Here is a 25,451-nt window from a genome sequence, read left to right as displayed (position 1 = left end):
TATAATCTTTTTTATATCTTATTGTTTTGATTAAAACTCAAGCTATATTTCATGCTTTCATTGAAGGACATCATCCGGGAAATAAAGTGCTAACAATACAAAACAAATCGCAGAGTTTTCCTCTAAGCCGATTGAAGATTGCAAAAATCTATTTCCCTTGTTCCCGCTAGCACTGTTTGTGCTAAAGGGCGCAATTATTATCCGATTTGGTTGAAATTTTGTATGACGTGTTTTGTTATGATTTCCAATAACTGTTTTAAATATGGTCCAAATCGGTCCATAAACTGATATAGCTACCATATAAACCGATCTGGGATCTTGACTTCTTGAGCCTCTAGAGGGCGCAATTATTATCCGATTTGGCTGAAATTTCGCACGACAAGTTTCGTTTAGAATTCCAATAAGTGTGGTAAGTGTGGTTCAGATCGGTCTATAACCTGATATAGCTGCCATATAAACCGATCTTGAATCTTGACTTCTTGAGCCTCTAGAGGGCGCTGAAATTTTGTATGACGTGTTTTGTTACGATTTCCAGTAACTGTGTCAAATATGGTTCAAATCGGTCCTTAACCTGATATAGCTGCCATTTAAACCGATCTGGGGTCTTGATTTCTTGATCCTATAGAGGGGGCAATTACTATCCGATTTAGCTGAAATTTTGCACGACGAGTTTCTTTACGACTTCTAATAAGTGAGCTAAGTGTGTTTTAGATGGGTCCATAACCTGATATAGCTGCCATATAAACCGATCTTGAATCTTGACTTCTTGCGGCTCTAAAGGGCGCAATTATTATCCGATTTGAGTGAAATTTTGTATGACGTGTTTTGTTATTATTTCCTATAACTGTGTCGAATATGGTTCAAATCGGTGCTTAACCTGATATAGCTGCCATTTAAACCGATCTGGGGTCTTGATTTCTTGATCCTATAGAGGGGGCAATTACTATCCGATTTAGCTGAAATTTTGCACGACGAGTTTCTTTACGACTTCTAATAAGTGAGCTAAGTGTGTTTTAGATGGGTCCATAACCTGATATAGCTGCCATTTAAACCGATCTTGAATCCTGACTTCATGAGCCTCTAGAGGGCGCAATTCTCATCCGATTTGGCTGAAATTTAGTACAACGGCTTCTCCCATGACCTTCAACATACGTGCCAAATATGGTATGAATCGGTCTATAGCCTGATACAGCTCCCTTTTAGACCGATCTCCTATTTTACTTCTTGAGCCCCTAAAGGACGCAATTCTGATTCGAATTGTCTGAAATTTTACACAATGACTTTCACTATGGTCTATGGTAGCACCAATAACATTGCAATTATTTTCTTTTACCCTTTGTTGGCCTAAAAAGAGATACTACGCATAGAATTCGACAAATGCGATTCATGGTGGAGTGTATATAAGATTCGGCCCGGCCGAACTTAGCACGCTTTTACTTGTTTATATCTTAATTCGGCAACAAAGGGCATGTGGACAAATCACGCACTTAGGCATTTTATTCCTTTGTTATATCACAAGAACTGGACCCGGCACTGGATAGCTGTGAGCATCACACAGTCTGGAACATTGTGGTCCGATCTGTGTGGTATTCATTGCGGTCACGAGAAGCATAGCTGCGAGCTACTGGCCACGTCCACATGTTGCGGATATTGGAATGCTCTATAGAGAGTAACTGCAAGGGCAGTCGCGGACAACCAGCGGTATCGAGCGGAGAGCCTCAGTGAGAGGCCGGTCGGCCCTGGCTCTTGCACAAATACTGAGTGCCTTCGATGCTCGATATGACAAGGCGACTTATTGGCGCCTTTAAATAACCAATGGCCACCTTGTCCCCGCGGCGATCGCTCCTTTGGACTGGAACGAGCTTGCTCACCTAGAAGAGCTTGACGAGGATCGTCACAGCCACATGAAAATGTGGCTACAACAACAAAAACATGATTTCTGAAATAAAACAAGTAAGAGTGTGCTAAGTTCGGCCGAGTCGAATCTTTTATACCCCCCACCACGGATCGCATTTGTCGAGTTCTATGCGTGGTATCTCTTTTTACGCAAACAATGAATATTGAATAAGAACTGTTATGCTATGGGAGCTATATCAAGTTATAGTCCGATTTGGACCATAGGATGGTCAAATTTCAAAACATTGTATAAGTCATTGTGTAATGTTTCAGTTCATTCGGATAAGAATTGCGCTTTGTAGGGGCTCAAGAAGCAAAATCGGGAGATAGGTTTATATGGGAGCTGTATAAAGCTATTGATCGATTCAGACCATATTAGACAAGTATGTTGAAGGTCATGAGAGAAGCCGTTGTACAAAATTTCAACCAAATCGGATGAGAATTGCGCCCTCTAGAGGCTCAAGAAGTCAAGATCCCAGATCGGTTTATATGACAGCTATACCAGATTATGAACCGATTTGAACCATACTTAGCACAGTTGTTGGAAGTGATAGCGCCCTCTAGAGGCTCAAGAAGTCAAGACCCAAGATCGGTTTATATGGCAGATATATCAAAACATGGACCAATTTGAGCCATACTTAGCGCAGTTGTTGGAAGTGATACCAAGACACCACATGCAAAATTTCATTCAAACCGGATGAGAATTGCGCCCTCTAGAGGCTCAAGAAGTCAAGACCCAAGATCGGTTTATATGGCAGCTATATCAAAACATGGAACAAATTGAACCATACTTAGCACAGTTTTTGGAAGTAATACCAAGACACCACATGCAAAATTTCATTCAAACCGGATGAGAATTGCGCCCTCTAGATGCTCAAAAAGTCAAGACCCAAGATCGGTTTATATGGCAGATATATCAAAACATGGACCAATTTGAGCCATACTTAGCACAGTTGTTGGAAGTGATACCAAGACACTACATGCAAAATTTCATTCAAATCGGATGAGAATTGCGCCCTCTAGAGGCTCAAGAAATCAAGACCCAAGATCGGTTTATATGACAGCTTTATGAAAACATGGACCGATTTGGCCCATTTACAATGCCAACCGACCTATACTAATAAAAAGTATTTGTGCAACATTTCAAGCGGCTAGCTTTACTCCTTCGAAAGTTTGCTTGCTTTCGACAGACAGACGGACGGACAGGGCTAGATCGACTGAGTGTGACATGACGATCTAGAATATATTTGTTTTGTGAGGTCTAAGACACATATTTCGAGGTGTTGCAAACAGAATGACAAAATTAGTATACTCCCTTCCTATGGTGGAGGGTATAAAAACCATATGTGGATTTTTTAAAGTCCTTCACTGGTTGGTATTTATTTGAAAATGAAACAACAAAACATTCTCTTTAAATAAGCGACAATATTATTGAAATTATTTAATTTGATAAGTTTTTATGATTTAAAAACGTCTTTATACTACAGATACTAGGATTTTATTTTAAATAAACACAATTTTATTTTTTCGGGATTTTGTGCTTGACTTTTGCATAACTTATGAACAATTTGAGATTTGAACTATGCTCGCTGAACTACTTAAATAAAAAAAAAATAACATAAATACCTATAATGAAAATAAAGACAAAGAATGAAGTCAAAAGTATACAAAATTTAGACTTTTTTTTGAGAAAAAAAGAACAAAGAGCAGAGATGATGGGGCCTAGGGTTACAACTCCATATTAGGGAAATAATTATATATTCTTATTTATATTATTTGTATACATTGATTTAATATGGTTATATTATTGGGTTGCCCAAAAAGTAATTGCGGATTTTTTAAAAGAAAGTATTGAAACGCATTTTTAATAAAACTTAGAATGAATTTGAATCAAATATACCTTTTTTAAAATTTTTTCTAAAGTAAGCTAAAAGTAACAGCTGATAACTGACAGAAGAAAGAATGCAATTACAGAGTCACAAGCTGTGAAAAAAATTGTCAACGCCGGCTATATGAAAAATCCGCAATTACTTTTTGGGCAACCCAATATATTTTTGTTTTCAAATTTAAAATGCAATTCAAATATAATTTTGTTTTTTTTTATATATATATAAGTATGTATGTATATAGATATATGTAACTTTGTGGTAACTTTGTTTTGTCTTTCACTTATTGGTATCGGTATGGATTTTTTGTTTTTGTTTTTCTTTGTAGCATTGCATTTTGTGGGGCGGTTGATTTTCTCTATATCCGCTTTTTGATTCTATACAAAAGAAAATTGTATGCCAACACTCATAGATGCGCTTAAAAATTATTGTTCCTCTTAGTGAATAATAAAATACGACATTCACACACATACACACACACACACTATCTATCATACATCCATTCACACACTTGCGCCCAGCTATGGTACGGGTACTGGTATTATAACCAACTAAACTGGAAAGCAATAGTATTGTATAAGATTCATTCGTCCGTTGACTCCTCTCTCACTCTCTCTCTCACTCTCGCTCTCTCCCATTCGCACTCAGCATTAGTGGCTAGTTATCCCAAACATTTAACACAGCAGACTTACGCTTGGTGTACAAGCGATACAGGAATTCTGTTTGACTGAATAGTTTGTGTTTCATCATGAATTTATGGGCTAATCTTCTGTACCAAACGAAAACACGTACGGCATACCGGTACCGGTTTGCCACTATCCTGACCTGGCAATGGAATGCTTTTGTCAATGCAACGTTCGCAAAAGATTTCGCCACATTTCCAGCAATGGGTCTGTAATGAAAATATAAAAGTAGAAGTTAAAATAAATTTTAAATTCAATGAATTTCTTACTCTCCATCATAGGATGGGGGTATAATAATTTCGTCGTTCTGTTTGTAACTCCTCGAAATATTCGTCTCAGACCCCACAGAGATCTAGCCATGTTCGTCCCTCCGCTTTTCTGTCGAAAGCACGCTTACTTTCGAAGGAGTAAAGGTAGGCGCTTGAAATTTTGCACAAATACTTGAAATCGATGCATAACCTGATATAGCTGTCATTTAAACCGATATGGGGTCTTGACTTCTTGAGCCTTTAGAGGGCGCAATTCCTATTCGATTAGGCTGAAATTTTGTACGACGTGTTTTGTCATGACTTCTAATAACTGTACCAAGTATAGTTCCAATCGGTTCATAACCTAATATAGCTGCCATATAAACCGATCTTGAATCTTGACTTTTTGAGCCACTAGATGGCGCAATTCTTATCCGATTTGGGTGAAATTTTGCATGAAGTGTTTGTGCCAAGTACGGATGAAATCGATGCATGACCTGATATAGCTGTCATATAAACCGAGGGCGCAATTCCTATTCGATTAGGCTGGAATTTTGCACGACATGTTTCGTCATGACTTCCAATAACTGTATCAAGTATGGTTCCAATCGGTTCATAACCTAATATAGCTGCCATATAAACCGATCTTGAATCCTGACTAGAGGACGCAATTTTTATCCGATTTGGCCAAAAATTTTGCATGAGGTGTTTCGTTATGACTTTCAACCACTGTGCCAAGTACGGATGAAATCGATGCATAACCTGATATAGCTGCCATATAAACCCATCTAGGATGTTGACTTCTTGAGCCTCTATAGGGCGCAATTATTTTCTGATTTTTGTACAATGGCTTCTCCCTTCAACACACGTGTCAAATATGGTCTGAATCGGTCTATAACCTAATACAGCTCTCCCATAAAACGATCTCCCTATTTTACTTTTAGAGCCCCTAAAATGCGAAATCCTTATTCGATTTGGCTGAAATTTCACACAATGACTTCTACTGTGGTCTCCAACATTCATTCCATTATGGTCCGAATCGGACCATAACTTGATATGGCTCCAATAGCATAGAGATTCTTTTCTTTCCTTTGTTTGCCTAAAAAGAGACACCGGAAAAAGAACTCGACAAATGCGATCCATGGTGGAGGGTATATAAGATTCGGCCCGGCCGAACTTAGCACGCTTTTACTTGTTCTTAACTAAACCAAATTGAAGAGGGCTGATAATTGGCCCAATAAAACTCACTTACCCAAATTTCGGCGAAATTGGACAATAAATGTGCCTTTTATGGGCTCAAAACCTTAAATCGAGAGATAGGTTTTTAAGGCAGCTATATCCAAATATGGACCGATCTGGACGAAATTGCAGAAAATTGTCGAATAACCTAACACAACTCACTGTCCGAAATTTCGGCGAATTTGGACAATAAATGCGCCTTTTATGAACCCAAAACCTTATATCGGGAGATCGGGAGCTATATCCAAATCTGAACAGATCTGAGCCAAATGGGAGAAGAATGTTGAAGGGCTTAACACAACTCACTGTCCCAAATTTCGGAGAAATTGGACAATAAATGCGGCTTTTATAGGCGCAAGACCTTAAATCGAAAGATCGGTCTATATGGCAGCTATATCCAAATCTGGACCGATCTGTGCCATATTGCAGAAAGATGTCGAAGAACCCAAATTTCGGATGTCGAAGAACCCAAATTTCGGCGAAATCGGACAATAGATGCGCCTTTTATAGGCCCAAAACCTTATATCGAGAGATCGGGAGCTATATCCAAATCTGGACCGATCTGAGCCAAATTGAAGAAGAATGTTGAAGGGCTTAACACAACTCACTGTCCCAAATTTCGGCGAAGTCAGACAATGAATGGGCTTTTATGGGCGCAAGACCTTAAATCGAGAGATCGGTCTATATGGCAGCTATATCCAAATCTGGACCGATCTGTGCCATATTGCAGATAGATGTCGAGCGGCCTAACACAACTCACTGGCGACATCGGCCAAACAATGGGCCCAAAACCTTTCATCGAGAGATCGGTCTATATGGCAGCTATATCCAAATCTGGACCGATCTGGACCAAATTAAAGAAGGATGTTGACTAGGCTAACACAACTCACTGTCCCAAATTTCAGCAAAATCGGATAAAAAATTTGACTTTTATGGTCCTAAGACCCTAAATCGGCGAATCGGTCTATATGGGGGCTATATCAAGATATAATCCAATATAGCCCATCTTCGAACTTATCCTGTTTATGGACATTGCTTATGGATTGGGCCCGTGGGCCCCCCTGCCTGGCTACGTCCCTGATGGGAGCTATATCAGGCTATAGACCGATTTGAACCGTACCTAGCACAGTTGTTTGAAAGTCATAACCAAATCGAACAAAAATTGCGGCTTCCAGGGGCTCAAAAAGTCTAATCGGGAGATCGGTTTGTATGGGAGCTATATCCAAATCTGAACCGATATGACCCATTTGTAATCCCTAACGACCTACATCAACATTAGGTATCTGTGAAAAATTTAAAGCGGCTAGCGTTCGACCGCTATTGTGATTTCGACAGACGCATGGACATGGGGAGATCGACGGATAAAGAATATCGAAACGTCGAAAGGATAAAGAATATATATACTTTATGGGGTCTTCGACGAATATTTCGAGGAGTTACAAACGGAATGACTAGATTAGTGTACCCCCCCGTCCTATGGTGGTGGGTATAAAAACGTGTTTTGGTATGGAAACAAAAACACTTGATGGCTGGCAAATTTCGCTTGCGAAACAATCAAAAATTTTAGTGGCTAAGTCGTGATTTTCTTATGAGTCGTGATATCTTGTGGTTGGTGATTTTCTCGTGACTCGCATTGTGTGTCGTGATTCACGCTCACGCACGAACAATTTTAATTCAATAACGCTAACGCACGATAACGGGATTATATTTGGGTTTCCCTCATGATTCGCGTGACACGAATACTCACACTTTTAATATACATATGTACAAATCAAGTGTCCCAACCGACACGGGATAACTGAAACTTTGGGTTCCGACTTGTGTGGTGTCCATCGTTACCACGGGAAGCTTAGCTGAAAGCTACCGGGCATCCACAGGTTGCGGATGGTGGAAAGCTTCGTTTTTATGGGGAGTAGCTGCAAATGCGGTTGCGGGCAGTCAGCAGTTTTCGAGAGGAGAGTCTCAGTGAGGAGTCAGGCGGCACTGGCTTTTAATTAAATACTGAGTGCCAATGGTACTCGAGACGAGAAGGCGAGTTATTGGCGCCTTCAAATAACCAACGGCCAACATCAGCGTCTGTTCCTAGGTTAGGGGCGGCTGGGGACGAGCGTTGGATCTTGAAGCAAGCGTCTCGCCACAACAAGGGATGCATTTGCAATCCCATAGAACCCATGCGGTTGGGGCGCTGGGTCAGTAAACCGCATCCAGAAAATTATGAGAACTACTATGAGAAACAAAGGAATCAAAAAATGGATCACCCAACGTGGACGACCCACGCAAACGAAAAAAGGACAATGATTTGCGGATCTGCACCTGGAATGTCCACACTCTTTATAGAGAAGGTGCAGTATACGCGTTGGCGGATGCATTAGAGAAGTACAAGCCAGATATTACCGCCTTACAGGAAGTGCGATGGACTGGGAATGGCGTCACTACAACACCAAACGGTGACGAACTATACTATAGCTGCCATAATGCGAGGCATGAATTTGGTTGTGGATTTGTGGATAGTCGGAGACTGAAACATCTTGTCTCCAGCTTTACTCCGGTGGATGAGAGGCTAGCCACAAGCCGCACAAAAGCTAAATTCTTCAACATCAGCCTTATTTGTGCTCATGCCCCGAAGGAAGACAAGGACGAGCAGACCAAGGATATTTTCTACGAGCGCCTATAGGGAGAATATGATCGCTGCCCCACCCATGATATTAAAATCGTTCTGAGAGATTTTAATGCAAAGATAGGGAAGGAAGACATCTTTGGTCCAACAGTCGGAACGTTTAGCCTCCACGAGATAACGTTGATAGATTTCGGCGAGCCAAAAAACATGGTAGTTAGTAGCACCAGATTTCAACATAAAAATATTCACAAAGCCACATGGATGTCACCCGATCAAAACACGAGGAACCAAATTGATCACGTTGCGATAGATGGAAGGCATTCATCCAGCGTGTTAGATGTACGATCGATCCGTGGAGCTAATATAGATTCGGACCATTACCTTGTTGCAGCAAAGTTTCGCACCCGTTTGAACATGGCGAAAAAAGTATTGGGTTGCTCAAAAAGTAATTGCGGATTTTTCATATAGTCGGCGTTGACAAATTTTTTCACAGCTTGTGACTCTGTAATTGCATTCTTTCTTCTGTCAGTTATCAGCTGTTACTTTTAGCTTGCTTTAGAAAAAAAGTGTAAAAAAAGTATATTTGATTGAAGTTCATTATAAGTTTTATTAAAAATGCATTTACTTTCTTTTAAAAAATCCGCAATTACTTTTTGGGCAACCCAATACGATCTGACACTGCACGGAAGCTGGACATTGAAAAGCTGTAAACACAACAAATGGCAGCGGCATACTCCACTCGACTGACCCAACTGCTTGATGAAAGCACTCCTTGTTCCGATGATATAATGGCGTAGTGGCAAACTATTGCCCACTCCATGGAAAATGCCGCGAAATCCGTACTTGGGTACCGGAAGCCTCCTCCAAGAAACCCATGGTACGACCATAAGTGTCGAGATGCTACTGAAGCCAAGAATAGAGCAACCCTGCAAATCAGTAGCAACGCGCCAGATGAAGGAAAGGTATCGGGAGAAAAGGAGAGAGGAGAAACGTCTATTCCGCAAAAGGAAAAAGGAAATGGAAAGACTTGAGTATGAGTGAATTGAGATGTACAGGAGTCAGAATAAAGTCCGGAAATTCTACCAAAGAATTAAACATCAAACCGATGGCTTTGGTGCTGGCACACTCTCCTGCTGAGACAAAGAAGGAAGTCTGGTAACTGACACAGATAACATGCTGAGGATATGGAAAGAACATTTTACCCAACTGCTAGTGTCCGATGTTGGCAGCAAAGAGGATATCGCAGAACCAATCCCTGATGATGGTATAGAATGCTTACCTCCTAGTCAGAATGAGGACCAAGTAGCAGTGACCCGACTAAAGAAAACAAGGCAGCAGTAGCCGACGGGTTACCCGCTGAACTATTTAAGACCGGAGGCGACAAGCTGATAAGGCGTATGCATCAGCTTATCTGCGCAATCTGGCTAGAAGAACGCAAACCCGATGATTGGAACTTCAGCATACTATGTCCCGTACACAATAAAGGAGACATGACGGAATGTGCCAACTACAGAGGAATAAGTCTCCTCCCCATCGCATACAAGAAACTCTCGTGCGTACTGTGTGAAAGATTAAAACCTAAAGTCAATGAGATAATTGGGCCCTATCAATGCGGCTTTAGACCTGGTAAATTCACCCTAGACCAGATATTCACACTGCGCCAAATCCTGGAAAAGACCCGAGAAGGACAAATCAACACCTACCATATCTTTGTTGACTACAAAGCCGCCTTGGTATCCCTGCAAAATTAATAAAACTCTGCAGGATGACACTTGCTGATACGCGTTTCTCAGTAAGAATAGAAAAGAATCTCTCCGAACCATTTAATACCAAACGAGGTTTCAGACAAGGAAACAGCCTATCGTGTGATCTCTTTAATATCCTGCTGAAGAAGACAATACGAGATGCAGATGGGAATAGATATTGCACACTACTCACAAGAGAACACATGATACTCGCCTATGCCGACGAAATCGATATCATAGGTCGGTCATCGGAAGTAGTAACTGCAGCCTTTGAAAGAATCGAATAAGAGTCAGTGAAAATGGGTGTGGCAGTAAATGGAGATAAGACGAAATGGATGGTTTCAACTCCCAAAAAGCCTTGCACAACCGAGCAGATAAAGAAAATGGAGAAAGTTGGGAACCACAACTTTGAGACAGTCAGTAACTTAATCTATCTCGACACCGCCGTAACCGAAACGAATGACACCAGTTTTGTGATTAAGCGAAGAATTATACTGGCAAACAGATGCTACTTGGGACTAAGTAGGGAGTTTAGAAACAAGGCCACCTCTCGACAGACGAAGATTACATTATACAAGACACTGATACTACCCGTGCTGTTATATGGTTCTGAAGCATGGGTACTTGTGAAAGTAGATAGGCATTTGAGAGAAGGATTCTTCGTCAAACATATGGACCAGTTTGCGTTAATGGAGAATATAGGCGCCGTATGAACCACGAGCTGTATAAGCTGTATTACGGCGATAGTATAGTTACACGCATCAAAATACAACGGCTGCGTTGGCATGTTAATGTTGTCAGAATGGATGAAGAAGCTCCAGCAAAGAAGTCTTTTGAAGGCAAACAAGGTGGTACACGCGAACCGGGAAGACCAACAGCCCGATGGAAAGAACAAGTGGTGGGAGACACCTCGAAACTTGGTGTCAGAGATTTTTGAATGAGCGCAGAAGATCGAGGCGCTTGGAACCTTATTCTAAGTTCGGCTAGTGGAACAAAAGTTCTGTCTTAGTCAATTAAAGTAAAGCAAATCTAGTGTTTCATCATACCTTCTTACTGAACTGATCGAAGGGTGTTGAGCAAGAACAGGCTGTAACATTACGCATCGATTTCCAATCTACGGCCACGGAATTGATTTCATCATTTAAGGTGCTAGGATCAACTTCGTCAGAGAGCTTAAGTAAAAACAAAATGTTATATTTTTCTTTTAATTAATATTAACAATTCGCTTACCGATAAACTTGCAAATGACATGCCACCACTGCCGTTGCCACTACCACTGCTTCCACTGACATTGTTAGCACCGCTCACACTGCTGCCACCTTCAGATAGTTTCAAAGGATGATCATCATCGGCCGAAGATAATTCGCTCATTTTCTTATCATAATTATATCTTTTAATAAATGAAAATTTAAGAAGATTAGCATGAACATCTTTATAAAAAACAAAAAAAGCTTACTTATTATCATTGGTATCTGTTGCAGATGACTCTTTGGTTATGGATTTCGATGAGGTGGCATCTTGTATTTTCTTAGCTGATTTGGAAATGTAATTCTTAAAGCTAGTAATACGCTGTAAATTAAAAACGATTAACATTTATAAACCATCAAAAAATTCGATCCAATAATGCGTGACCAAACCTTTGTTAAATGTTGTACATGATCCTCCAAGGATGTTGTATGGTCTTTGGTGGCTAACAATAGATCGCCCAAGGGCTCCCGAGGATGAACTCCACTTTCAAAACGACTATACATACCGCGCCAAAATCTAAGTAAAACACAATAACAATGAGTTCAAAATATTTTGTGATGTTCTTATATATATTGGGTTGCCCAAAAAGTAATTGCGGATTTTTTAAAAGAAAGTAAATGCATTTTTAATAAAACTTAGAATGAAATTAAATTTGTGGTTGTTTGTCGGTTTGTTTGTTTGTTTCGTATAGACTCAAAAACGGCTGAACCGATTACCTCGAAATTTTGTGTAGGTAGGTCTGGATGGAAACATGGGCTATATAATTTTTTGATATCGGGAGGGGACGGACCCTCCCCTTACCCCAAAAGTACTACCTAAAAATAAAAGTGGACCGATCGGGACAATATGGGATTCTTATGAAGGGTATTCAAGAGTAGAGTACGAATTTTATAATAAAAGTTGGATCCAAGTACCTGGGGGGCCGCCCCAGCCCCAAAACCCCTTAAAATAGGTTTATTTGACGATCATGACAATATGGGATTCAAATGAAAGGTATACGGGAGTAGATTACGAATAAGGTCAGGAAGTAGGAATAGGCTTTATAATTTATTGATATCGAAAGGGGGCGGACCCTCCACCGTTACCCCAAAAACACCACCTAAAATCTAAAGTGAACAGATAAGGACAATATGGGTATCAAATGAATAGTATGCGGGAGTAGATAACGAATGTGGCATACAAATTCATGTCGAAGTAAAGGAGGTCAACCTACACCAACAAAAACGCCCAAAATGGGCACATTAGCCAATCACGGATATATGGGACTCGGTTTGTTTGTTCCGTAAAGACTGAAAAATGGCAGAACCGATTTTCTCGAAATTTTCGCTTATTGTGTAGGTTGGTCTGAAAGGAAACATAGGCTATATAACTTTTCGGTATCGGAAGGGTTGTGCCAAAAACATAACCCAAAATCAAAAGTGGACCGATCGGGACAATATAGGTATCAAATGAAAGGCATTGGGGAGTAGAATACGAATATGGTATTAAAATTTGAGTCTAAGTACCCATCGGGCCGGCCCAACCCCAAAACTCCCCCAAACGAACATATTGGACTTGCATACAATATGGGGCTCAAATGAAAGGTATTCGGGAGTGTGGAAGGAAACATGCCAAAAACGCAACTCTAAATCAAAAGAGGACCGATCGGGACAATATGGGTATCAAATGAAAGGCATTGAAGAGTAGAATACAAATATGGTATTAAAATTTGAGTCTAAGTACCCATCGGGCCGCCCCAACCCCAAAACTCCCCCAAACAGACATATTGGACGTTCATTTCAATATGGGGCTCAAATGAAAGTTATTCGGGAGTAGATTTCGAATCTGGCATACAAAATCAAATCGAAGTATTGGGGGTCACGCCAACCCTCAAATACGCCATTAGACCCATTATGGCAATATGATACATGGCTTAACCGATTTTCTTAAAATTTTTAATGATTATGTACGTTTGTCTGGAAGGAAATATAGGCTATATAATTTTTAGATATCGGGTGGAGGTGGACCCTCCCCCTAATCCCAAAAACGCCACCCACATCCGAAAGTTGTCCGTTGGGCACGAAAACGAATATGGTTTTAAAAGTTGGGTCCAAGTACCCAGCGGGTCCCCCCAACCCCAAAACTCCTCTAAACAGATATATTCGAAGTTAATGTCAAAAAGGGACTCAAATGAAAAGTATTAGGCAGTAGATTACAAATATGGCATAAAACAATAGGTCCAAGTAATGGGAGGTCGCCCAACCCCAAATACCACCAAATGGGCATATTAGCCGACCATATTATATGGGACTCAAATGAAAGGTATTAGAGATTACATTACGAATATGACATTAAAATTTGCGTTCAAGTCTAGGTGGCGCTTTTCCTCCTAAACATACGTCAAATGGGTTATTTGACCCATTACGACAATATAGGGCTCAAATGAATTTGATATCCATTTTTGGAGCCAAGTGTTTTAGGGTATATCCTAAAGCACCAACATTAAGAGGGGATAAACACCGCTTTGTCCGATGTTCTCGCCAGGATTCGAACGCGTTCAGCGTCATAGGCTACAGGGGCACGAATTCGATATACGCATTCAGGGCGAAGTGTCCCCACCCTAATTAGAGAGTTAAAGAAGGCGCAGCGGGGCGGGCCCCGTTCGACTAGTGTTCTTACATAAGTAAATAATTTCAATGAATGATCTAATAGTTATTGAAAACAATATTTGATCGGATGAGAATTATGAACGGCAGGGTAAAGGAAAGGAAAGATCACCTAAGCACTAGTGCTACTATAATCTAAATATATATATACTCACTTAATACACTGTGGAGCCAAATTGGGTTTAATGGTCTCATCCACGTCTGGTTTGTACAATGGATTGATATATTCATTCAAATGATTGGCCATGTGACCCCATAGCGAGAAAGTTCTCTTTGCCAGCTGCAAGTCCAGGCGGTCTTTTTCACAATTACCCACAAATGTGCCAAATTGGCACGAGTGCACATGATCGTGCAGTATCAGAAGGAAGCGTTCGTTAAATTCAAAAGCATCACTGCGCTGTGACATTAATTGCCAGGTGCAATCTAAAAATTGGGTGAAAATCGGTGAAACCTCGCGTGGATCATTTTGTATGTGTCCGCAACGATCGCTGAATTTATGACCAAAAGCCAGCCAATCTTTTTCGATGAGAGCCTATAGAAAAAACAAACAAAAACGTTACTAACATGATAATTTTATTTATGGAGTGGTGAAAACATACCTGGAAGCCTTTTATTGTACGATAATAGGGATCTAACATTAGAGAAGCCAATGAGCAAACTTGTGCGGTACGATCCCAGCCATCCGAGCAGTGCACCACCACGGAGACACCTTTGTCAACCACATTCGATATGAAACTGTGATAGAAGTAAGAAAACAAATGTTAGCGATATAAACAAATTTGAAAAAAAAACCGATATACAGTGGTGACTATATAATTAGGGACTTTAAAGCATACTGAGGGTTAAGTTTCTTATTGCTTGAATGGCGAAAAAAATATATAAGACTACTCCAAACAAGAAACTTCACCTTCAGTATACTTTGAAGGCCACAAATTATGATGGAGGCTAGTTTTGGGGTGCTTTGTTATGGACTGGTGTGGTACCTTAACGTTAGACTACTCAAAGATTGGATCACCATTTGCATAAATAAGTAATGGAAAATTCTTGAAAGCATTTGCGAATGACTACATGGCAGCTTCATTCGTTTCTATGCATGAGAATGATCCAAAACCCTGTTTTTTTCTACTAAAAAGGATTTCTTGTTTAAACTTTTGAGTGGAGCGGACGTTTTGTTATTTCGCTCCGCAAGAATTTTTCTGTACCTCGTAATAGGTTATTGTCATTTCTGTAACTCGTAATAGGTCATTGTCCAAAACCCTGGTTTTTTTCTACTAAAAAGGATTTCTTGTTTGAAATGTTGAGTGGAGAGAATGATCCAAAACCCTGTTTTTTTCTACTAAAAAGGATTTCTTGTTTAAACTTTTGAGTGGAGCGGACGTTTTGTTATTTCACTCCGCAAGAATTTTTCTGTAACTTGTAATAGGTCATTGTCATTTCTGTAACTCGTAATAGGTCATTGTCATTTCTGTAACTCGTAATAGGTCATTATCATTGAAAGACAATTACATGGCAGCCAGTTGTATGCACCGGATTGACCCGATGGAATCTTCATCGGCAAGGGCTGCCGCCTCAGTGTACGTGTTCGTCTTTTTTCGTCATGGGAGAGGGACATCTGCGTCCTCGTCGTCGGACTATGAGACCCCCCCGACCTCTCCTATACGGCAATATACGCAACGGCAGCATCCCAGCGCAAATATTGCCAGGAATTGTATCGTTTTTGCAGCTAAACTGCAACTGACTCCGTGACAAGATCGATGAGATTGTGGATTTGATGAGTCGGAAGAGCATATTGGTCGCAGCGATCCAGAGACTAAGCTGACGGATACAATGTGCTACGTAAGGATCGCTCAAGGAATGGAGGTGGGGGATTGGCTTTCGTAATACATCATTCCGTGCAATATAGACCCATCTCGCCTGCGTCTGGCGCTAGTGACCCTTACATAGAGTGCATGGGGATAGCAGTCAGGTCCGGTAATGCCGAGATAGAGCTATACAACGTGTACATACCGCCGGTTGGTAGCTGTGTCCCGATTAATGGTCAAGCTTACAAACCCGACATAAGTGGGTTGCTATCTGGCCATAATCGTCTGGTTCTAGGTGACTTTAACACGCATCACATTTCATGGCATTCTACCCTAGGTAACGACCAGCGTGACATAGCTTTGGCAGAGCAGATTGAAGGCTCCACGTTTTGCTCGGTTAAAGAGTATGCCCCCCACTAGGATTACGAGGAGGTGCAGCAGCTCGCCAAACATTTCCATTCCATCCCCTAATCTCCTGAGTGGCGTATACTGGCAAGCCGTCATCTCATTGGGGGCAGACCACCTCCCCATAATTCTCACCATCGACCGACCACCCGACTTCATAACCTCTGAGTACCGGACGTTTTTCAATCAGAAGAAGGCCGATTGGGCTGGCTTCAGAGAGTATACCAATCATCGCTTCTTTGAACTGCCACCCCCCTCGGATATGCTAGTGGCCGAGAGGAAATTCCGAGACATTATTAACGCAGCAGCCGCTTGCTTTATACCAGCCGGTCGAATACCACAAGTGCGGCTCAATTTCCCGGCGCAGGCAGTGGTACTCGCAGACGAGCATGGACCCCACTAACCCCAGAATCAGCGAGCAGAATCTGGAAATAAACAGGGAAGTCAACGAACATAAGCGGAATTTGTGGCTGAAACACTTGAAGCAAAGTAACTTAGGCACCGGTGCAGGCAAACTGTGGTCTACTGTTAAGTAACTCTTGAACCCCGGTAGACGGGGTGACAGGACCTCAGTCACTTTTGGCGAAGTAACCGTGACTGATCTGAAGAAATGCACCAGGTTGTTCAACCGTCAATTTATTGTGCATCCCGAGAGTGACAGGGCAAGGAGGAGAGCCATTCGCCGTATTAGTGGTCTTCGAGCCGATGGACAGCCATCACAATTTACAGTGGGCGAAGTTACGAATGTCATCCGTGGCTCCAAATCATCCAAGGCGTTGGGCCCCGACGGAATCTTTACATTGATGTTGAAGAATCTGAATTTACCTGGAGTTGAGTACCTTACTACTGTCCTCAACCGGTCTTTGAACACTCATATAGTTCCCGATGTCTGGAAAGGACCCGAGTTTGGGGGAGTCGTACAGACCGGTCTCCCTTCTCTCACCAGTAGCAAAGACGCTTGAGGCATTACTCCTCCCGAGCCTCGTAGGAGAATTTCCATTCGCCGAGTATCAACATGGACTTTGAAGACTGCATAGCACAACAACAGCTTTGCATGCCATTACCGCACACATTTGCCGTGGCTTCAATCAGTTCAGGCCATGTGATAGGATCCTCGTGGCACTGGACCTATCGAAGGCATTCGACACGGTCAGCCATGCCAAACTATTTGAGGACATCACCAACCCCCAGCCAGGCCAGAAACGCTGGGTTGCGAATTATTTGTGTGGTCATTTGTGGAATTTGGGATAAGAAGTCGAAGCATCGTAGAATGAAACAGGGGGTTCCCCAAGATGGAGAGATATCTCCGGCACTGTTTAACCTCTACCTATCCTCCATTCCAACTCCTCCAGAAGGCATAGGGATCGTATCATATGCGGACGATTGTACGATCTTGGCATCAGGCCTCCAACCATTGTTGACATCTGCAATAAGTTGAACGTCTACCTCAACGAACTTGCCCCATATTTCGTTGCAAGAAATCTAAAGATATCTGCCACCAAATCTTCAGCCACATTGTTCACTACAAATACGCGTGAGGTGAATACTGATCTGACTGTGATGGTCGATAGAGAAGCCTTAAGTCAGATCAACATGAACTAGAGCGTGAGGTTCAGTGTTAAAAGAAAGAACCTCTAGATCAAGCGGCATATCAAGCAGGTCTAGACAACATTCATGCAGACACGGTAGCAGATGCGGTAAATGGCTACCGGGTGAATGTGGTCCTTGGAGAACGACCGCCTCCCATTGCACCTAAAGAAATTGACCTCCCCCGGCAAACCAGAGTAGTTCTGGTTCAATTACGTTCCGGCAGATGCAGCCGCCTCAACTCCTACAGAGCAAGGATTGATGCCGACGTGCAAAATGTATGTCTCGATTTGTACCAGGGACCGCACGATACACGTCACCTGTTTAACTGCCCAGCCAGACCTACTCGACTCATACCCAGATGCCTGTGGACGCACCCCATCTTAGTCTGGTCCAAATCGGACCAAATTTCGAAATATTGGGTTGCCCAAAAAGTAATTGCGGATTTTTTTAAAAGAAAGTAAATGCATTTTTAATAAAACTTAGAATGAACTTTAATCAAATATACTTTTTTTACACTTTTTTTCTAAAGTAAGCTAAAAGTAACAGCTGATAACTGACAGAAGAAAGAATGCAATTACAGAGTCACAAGCTGTGAAAAAATTTGTCAACGCCGACTATATGAAAAATCCGCAATTACTTTTTGGGCAACCCAATAGCTGCTATGGGGACATAAATTATGCATTTTTCACCGCATTATGACGAAAGGTGGTTTACATATATACCCGAGGTGGTGGGTATCCAAAGTTCGGATATCATGTGTAGTACGGAAGAAGTGTAATTTGTCACAGAAAGATTGTCTGTCATTACACAAAAATACATGCATTGAGAAAAGTACAGCTAATAGACAGGGTTGTCGAGTGTGTGCTAATTGTGGTAATTGTTCAAATGTTCAATTTCAGATGTGTTCTTTACAACATACTCTAGTTGGAATGATTGTAAAGCTCCATGGATCCATTTGACATCTCCCGCTGATGATTTTTCTTGGTCGAAAATTAAATCGCGATAGGGGAAACCAGTCAAATGCTTCTAGCAACAACACACTTTTGCTGACTTTTAAATGTTTTTTTGATATACTATTCTTTAGTACGAACAATATCCTGCAATGGATTCTCAATGAAATTTGGTTTTTACTGAAAATTTCATTGAAATTTCGTCTTTAGAGAAAATATCATTGAACTCATTGAAGAACTTAGCGATGTGTGACAGATATACAGATGTAATTTTTGCCTGACATTACATTGTTTTTTTATTTCAATTTCAAAAACTACTCCCTTCGACTTTGTTCAACAAATATGCAATAATAGAAAACATTGTCTTGATTGAAAAAAAAAACAAAATCTCTTACCTTGAAGTATCCAATATCGAACGTATGTGCTTTAGCCATCCCGATGACTCCAGTGCATTGAGGAAACCACTCATTGTTGGGGTCTTCTGTTCGCAGGCTTCAATCAATTTCTGCAAGCTTGTCCTTTGTGTGTGAATATTCTCAATGCCAAGGAAGTGGAATTTTATATTCTCATAGAATGCTTCATTTTCGTAACCTTTTCCAGCAGCACGATTTGCTAAAGCGTTTATCTGGCCAAAAGAAAAATAAGCATAAACAAAGAAAATCATCAGCATCAAGTACGCAATATCTCAACAAAGTATTTTGAAATCTTTAAACAACCGAGAGAGAGAGACAGAGACGACTCTGAGGCGGGGCTGATGCTGAGAGACCGTAACATTTAACATGGATATCTATGAATTATTTAAATGTTATTGTGGAGGAGGTTTTGTTCTCCCTTTTAGGGATATTTTTACCATAGCGTTTGCCAAAGTGAAAGGAGGTAGTGTACACAAACACACACACTTATACCATATTGCGAATGCTTAATATCCGCTTTTTCACCTTACAAAACCAACAAAAGTGCCAAAGAAATTGCAAGCTTTCCAACAAACAGAGTGCCTAGGTCATGCATGCTAGAGCAAGAAAATTGTTATTCTTCGACCATAAAAAATTGCCGCACCAAGTGTATATTTATATAATATGCTCGAAATATGATACGAATTGTTTAATAACCCGTCTGAAAACATCCGCCGAGGTCCATAAAAATTGGTTCAGAAATAGATAGAGCTCCCACTTTGCACTTATAGAGTAGGTGTAGGGTATTATGCAGTCGGTACCGCCCCACTTTTGTCTGTCCTTACGGGTTTGGTCTAAAAAAGTATTTTCAATGTTTAGAGTTTATTGACTTTATAGACATATCTACGTAGGTGACCAAATTTAGGGGCCTGACAAAAGGCGCTCGGACAACCTAGCTCACACCTCAGCTTTAGGTTAGGTTGAAAAGAGGCTGCAGATATTAATCCGCCCCATGCCACTATGGACATACACCTAAGCCAGTAATCGGCTTGTTGTGCTCTCTAAAAACTATAGGAATTCCGTGCTACTTACAAAATTCTTAATTGCTTTCAATGCCACTCCCCTAAGTTGGTTCATGTCTGATATTGTGTCTCCACCTAAGTACCGGTATCTGTTGGACGCGAAAGCCGGGCAATGACAAAGGAAATGCTCCAACGTCTCATCATCTTCCTTGCATGCCCTACACATGCTATCACTTGCCCCATCAATTTTACATAAGTGAGCTCGTAGTCCTATGTGTCCCGTTATGATACCAATAGCTATACTGACCTCCTTCTTGCTTCCTTTCCGTAATAGCCTCGTCTTCTCACGATCTGGATCCCCCTATAGGATTTGCGCCGTCCTACCGATCGTTTCGCTGTTCCACAATGTTGCATGCGCATTCCTCGCCCACTCCCTTTAATCGGACTGCGTCTACCCGAAAGGCTTTGGGTTAACCAAGTTTATTGACGGCAGTCCTCTGGCCTTCACCGACAATTCGTCTGCCCTTTCATTTCCCTTTACTCCGTTATGGCCCGACACCGAAAAGATGAGGATTTAGCCATCCTCAGAGAAGGCGTTAATCTCCTTCTGACACTGCAAGACTGTTCGTGACCTTACCGTCGGTCGATGTTCACACTCGACGTCCTCGCGTTAGCACCACACCACTTCACGCATTCCGTGATCGCCCGGATCTCCGCCTGCAGGACCGTATTATGGTCAGGCAGTCTACTCGCAGGGTTTTCAATGTACACCCCCAGGCTCACTCTGGCCTCTAGCTTTGATCCATCCGTGTAACATGATCTTCCAGATGGCAATACCAGGGTTTCGTCAATCCAAAACTGTGCCTAAGGCAGCAGTGCGTCGCACTCGACTTCAAGGTTCATCTCAGGTATCCGATCGGAAACCTCTCCCCTTCCTTCCAGGTTTCCTATCGTCGCCTCGATTATACCGCGATGGTATGAGCTGCTCCCATCCTCAATCTATTTTCCCATCGCCTTAAGTCTCATAGCCGTAGTGGCTGCCTCACACTTAATCTGTATGTCAATGGGTCGGATATATATCCAGTGCCCTAGTGGGCGTGGTCCTCATCGCTCCGCCTATGCCTCAGCTCTAACTATTCCAAATTTCAAAGAGATATCTCTGCCGTTCTAACACAGCATCCTTAGGTTAGGTTAGGTTTAAGTGACAGTCTGCCATCAGACTCACTTAGACGTTTTCGTCCATTGTGATACCACAGGAACAGAAGAAGGAAGATGCCTTCTACAATAGTTCCTACCGTTGAACCATCCAGATCGCTTTAAAAAGCGCAATGACTTGTGAATGTTCACATCCTCTAAATCAGAGAGGTTCTCAAAAAAATTACAACCTAAAGTGGCACTCCTTCTGACTGCTAGTGCGGGACACACACACAAAAGGTGTTCTATAGTCTCTTCTTCTTCGACGTCCTCACAGCTTCTGCAAAAGTCGTCTGTTAGTATGTCATGACGGACACAATGACTGAGATATCTCTTCTAGCCAATGACAGCAAAGCAGTAGACCCCTTCAAGGATAGATTAGGTCACATCGTTTTGGAATGCTTACAGCCCCCTCTTTGTGACCATCTATCATTCGTTGTCCTTCGGGTCTTTTCCTGAAAACTTAACTTACATCTCGCTAGAGGCATACCCCCAGACTCCAGTATCTCTGGAATGTGTAGGGTAGTTCCCAGTCTCGCAAGCTCCTCCGCTCGTCCTGGGACAGAACAGGTGAATTTTGAACTGTTCAGCCATCTCGTTGAGAGATCTGCGACAGTCGAGCCCAGTTTTTGTGTTCAGAAATACGTTCTCCAGGGATTTAATGTCTGCTTGGCTGTCTGAGAAGATATTTATGCCAATCGTCGTAATGACATTATATCTTAGCCATTCCACCACATCCCTAATTGCAAGGAACTCCGCTTGATACACATTGCAGTGGTCGGGTTAACTTTTCGATATGACAATTTCCAATGCCCACCTAGTCGTTTAGTTTGGAACTATCCTGATTGAAGTCTATGTAACTTCTGTTACCAAGGATATCGCAGTTCCAATCGGTTCTATCACTGGTATAGTATTTTTTATCAAAAATCGGCTTGGTAGGCTGTAATCCACACTACCTGGCACATCGGATATTGTATCAAGGAGAACACAGTGTCCGTAGCCGTCACATGACGAATGAGAAAGCTACCTTAACCTCACGACAGTGGTCGCTGCAATTTGGGTAGCCACAATGTCCAGAGGCATAAGATATAGCATTAAATTCAGTGCATCAGATGGTGTCGTCCTCAGTGCGGGTCGGATGCACAAACAAGACATAATTTGGATCCGGTTAAGTATTGAGCAGTAGGTGGACTTTTGAAGCGCTGTCCACCAGACCACAACACCATATAGCATTATAGATCTGACAACTGCAGTATATACCCAATGCATAACACGCGTTCTAAACCCCCAACTTTTGTCAATGGCTCTCTGGCAGTGTATAGGGCAAGAGTTGCCTTTCTGGCCCTTTCCAAAATGTTGGATTTGAAGTTCAACTTCCTGTCCAGTAAAACACCCAGGTATTTTGCGCTTTCGGTATATTGAACATTCTCTGCGCGCAAGGAGACCGGTTCCACTGTAGGCAACTTGTATCTCCTGCTGAAAAGGACTACTTCTGCCTTGCACGGATTTATACCTAGACCACTTTCGGTAGCCCACTTTGCTGTTTCACGTAGAGCTTCCTGAAGTATATCTCTTAAAGTGCTGACAAACTTTCTCCTAACCGCAATTGCTACATCTTCAGCATACTTTTTACTATTTTTTTTCGGTTCTATCCCACTAGGCGTCGGAAATGTATGTCATATATGTGCGCCAGATTTTCCGAAAGGCCAGACAAGACGAGTCTATAGGAGCTTGCAACGGATCACTTTCTCCTCTTAAGCCTAAAAACAATCCGTAAACTCACATATGTTAGTAAGCATCGATAAGAGATTTACATTTCGCTCTAGCATTAGAAAATTGCTGTCTGATCTAAGATTTAGCTTAAAGTAAAGTGAGATTTTTTTACAATACTTACAACCAGCAAAACTTCATGCCATATAGAAAACATTTAAAAATACTTGCAACATATGGATGTAACTGGTTTATTGATCTACTTACCCTGGGTCGTGTGTCCACCACATACATGTGATCTGTATTGGGATTTGTTTTGCGTATAGCCTCAAACATTTGTTCATCTTCCAAGCAACGGGCACTGAAACCTGACAACGGTTGACTGCAGCGGCAAATGGAAGCCTGAAATGGAGATTAAACCAAGCGGTTATACTTTGAAGGATTACGATTTAAAGGTGAGAAGGGGCTAATATATAGAGACTTTCAACAATTACTCCAAAAATTAGGCGAGATGGATATTAAAAATTTGCTCATGAACATTCAACATTTTTTCCTAAACTTTTTTTTGAGATATAGCTTAGGGCCAAAATTTACGACATTTACCCAGTTTTTTCGTTATGAATTCGCAGAGGAGTCGATATGGGCTTGGTTGAAACAGTTGCATTTATGATGAATATATATTTGAAAAAAAAAAATCCGTATCAGCATACATAGATAAACGTCACCAGGACAAGCCATGTGTTCCTTAGATTGTTTGCCAGAAATACATGGTTTGTCGACGGTTATGGTCCAGTGGGAAAAGAAATGCCATAAAGCTTGTGTTACCAATAAGTTGCTGAGAACTACTGTCACAGGGCCAAGCATTTAAAATCATTTTCTTATACGTACACTGGTGCGTATGAATACTATTAAATAATTATTATAACATTCTCCATACGTCATACGCCACCTTGGTCATATCAAAATATTGTACTTGGTAAATAATTCGGCCCTGTTCTACAGTTCTAGAACCGCCTACTATAGGAGGTGGTCAGTTTAATCAATTTGTTATTACATGCATAAAAGAAGATATAGCAGCTTTTTGTGGTCTACACAAAACCATAGGTCGGGTGCGAATAAAGAAAATTTGGAAATAAGTACTAGCCAACAAGAAATTCCATTAAAATTAAAGAAATTGATGAAATTTTTGAAATATCAACTCCTTAAACTTCAAAGCATAGACGTGTTGTTCCTGACATTAATTCCATCGTCGAAGAAGCGAATTGGTGAAACTCAAGCAAGCGGTGTCAAATGATTTCAAAATAAGTAAAAGCGTGCAATGTTCGGGCGGTCCGATAAATCAGACAGGTTCTCAAAGAAATGGGAGGTTAGGTTTAGGTTGAGTTTAAGTGGCAGTCTGCTATAAGACTCACTTAGACGTTTTCGTCCATTGTGATGCCACAGGCACAGAAGAAGGAAGATGCCTTCTAGTTCCTACCGTTGAATCATCCAGATCGCTTTAAAAAGCCGAGTAACTTGCGAATGTTCACATCCGCTAAATCAGACAGGTTTCCAAGAAATGAGAACTTAAAGTGGAACTCATTCTAACTGCTAGTGCGGGACGCACACACAGAAGGTGTTCTAAAGTCTCTTCTTCTTCGATGTCCTCACAGCTTCTGCAAAAGTCGTTGCTGGCAACCTTCAGTCTGTCAGCATGTTTTCCGATTAGACAGTGACCTTTCATCCCGCACTAGCAGGGACACATACACAGAAGGTGTTCTATAGTCTCTTCTTCCTCGATGTCCCTCCCTAGCTTCTGCAAAAGTCGTTGCTGGCAACCTTCAGCAAGTTTTCGATAAGAGAGTGACCTGTAATGACGGACACAATGATTGAGACGTCTGTTCTAGCCAATGACAGCAAAGCAGTAGACCTCTACAAGTCAGATGATGCCACATAGTTTTGGAATGCCCACAGCCTCCTCTTTGTGACCATCTATCATTCGTTGCCTGCTTCGAGCCTGGTCCTGAAAACTTAGCTTACATGTCGCTAGAGGCATACCCACAGATTCCAGTGTCCCTGGAGTGTATAAGGTAGTTCCTAGTCCCGCAAGCTCGACTGTTTTAGAATTCCCTGGCATATATCTGTGGCCCGGCACCCAGAACAGGTGAATTATGAACTGTTCAACCAGTCTGTAAAATTT

At 41.6% G+C, this 25,451-nt stretch overlaps 1 protein-coding gene across 3 annotated transcripts in view; it reads right to left on the bottom strand.

Annotated features, from left to right (window-relative positions):
* Window positions 1-3,301: 3,301 nt before the first annotated feature.
* The window catches only part of LOC106085444 (myotubularin-related protein 6), a 139,163-nt gene continuing 117,013 nt past the window's right edge, over window positions 3,302-25,451 (bottom strand). For all 3 annotated transcript variants that reach the window (XM_013249699.2, XM_059369025.1, XM_013249697.2), the window contains 9 exons: window positions 23,540-23,674; window positions 19,350-19,579; window positions 14,807-14,942; window positions 14,363-14,739; window positions 11,952-12,078; window positions 11,771-11,883; window positions 11,545-11,704; window positions 11,361-11,486; window positions 3,302-4,674 (listed from right to left, as the gene is read on the bottom strand). In XM_013249699.2, the coding sequence (XP_013105153.1) occupies window positions 4,537-4,674; window positions 11,361-11,486; window positions 11,545-11,704; window positions 11,771-11,883; window positions 11,952-12,078; window positions 14,363-14,739; window positions 14,807-14,942; window positions 19,350-19,579; window positions 23,540-23,674 (1,542 nt within the window). In that variant the 3' untranslated portion in view covers window positions 3,302-4,536. The remainder of the gene's footprint in view (window positions 4,675-11,360; window positions 11,487-11,544; window positions 11,705-11,770; window positions 11,884-11,951; window positions 12,079-14,362; window positions 14,740-14,806; window positions 14,943-19,349; window positions 19,580-23,539; window positions 23,675-25,451) is intronic.

This window comes from Stomoxys calcitrans, chromosome 5 (genome assembly GCF_963082655.1).
Source record: "Stomoxys calcitrans chromosome 5, idStoCalc2.1, whole genome shotgun sequence".
NCBI classification, from domain to species: Eukaryota; Metazoa; Arthropoda; class Insecta; order Diptera; family Muscidae; genus Stomoxys; species Stomoxys calcitrans.
Note: the sequence above shows the minus strand (reverse complement) of the source record. Positions and strands in the feature narration are given on the sequence as shown.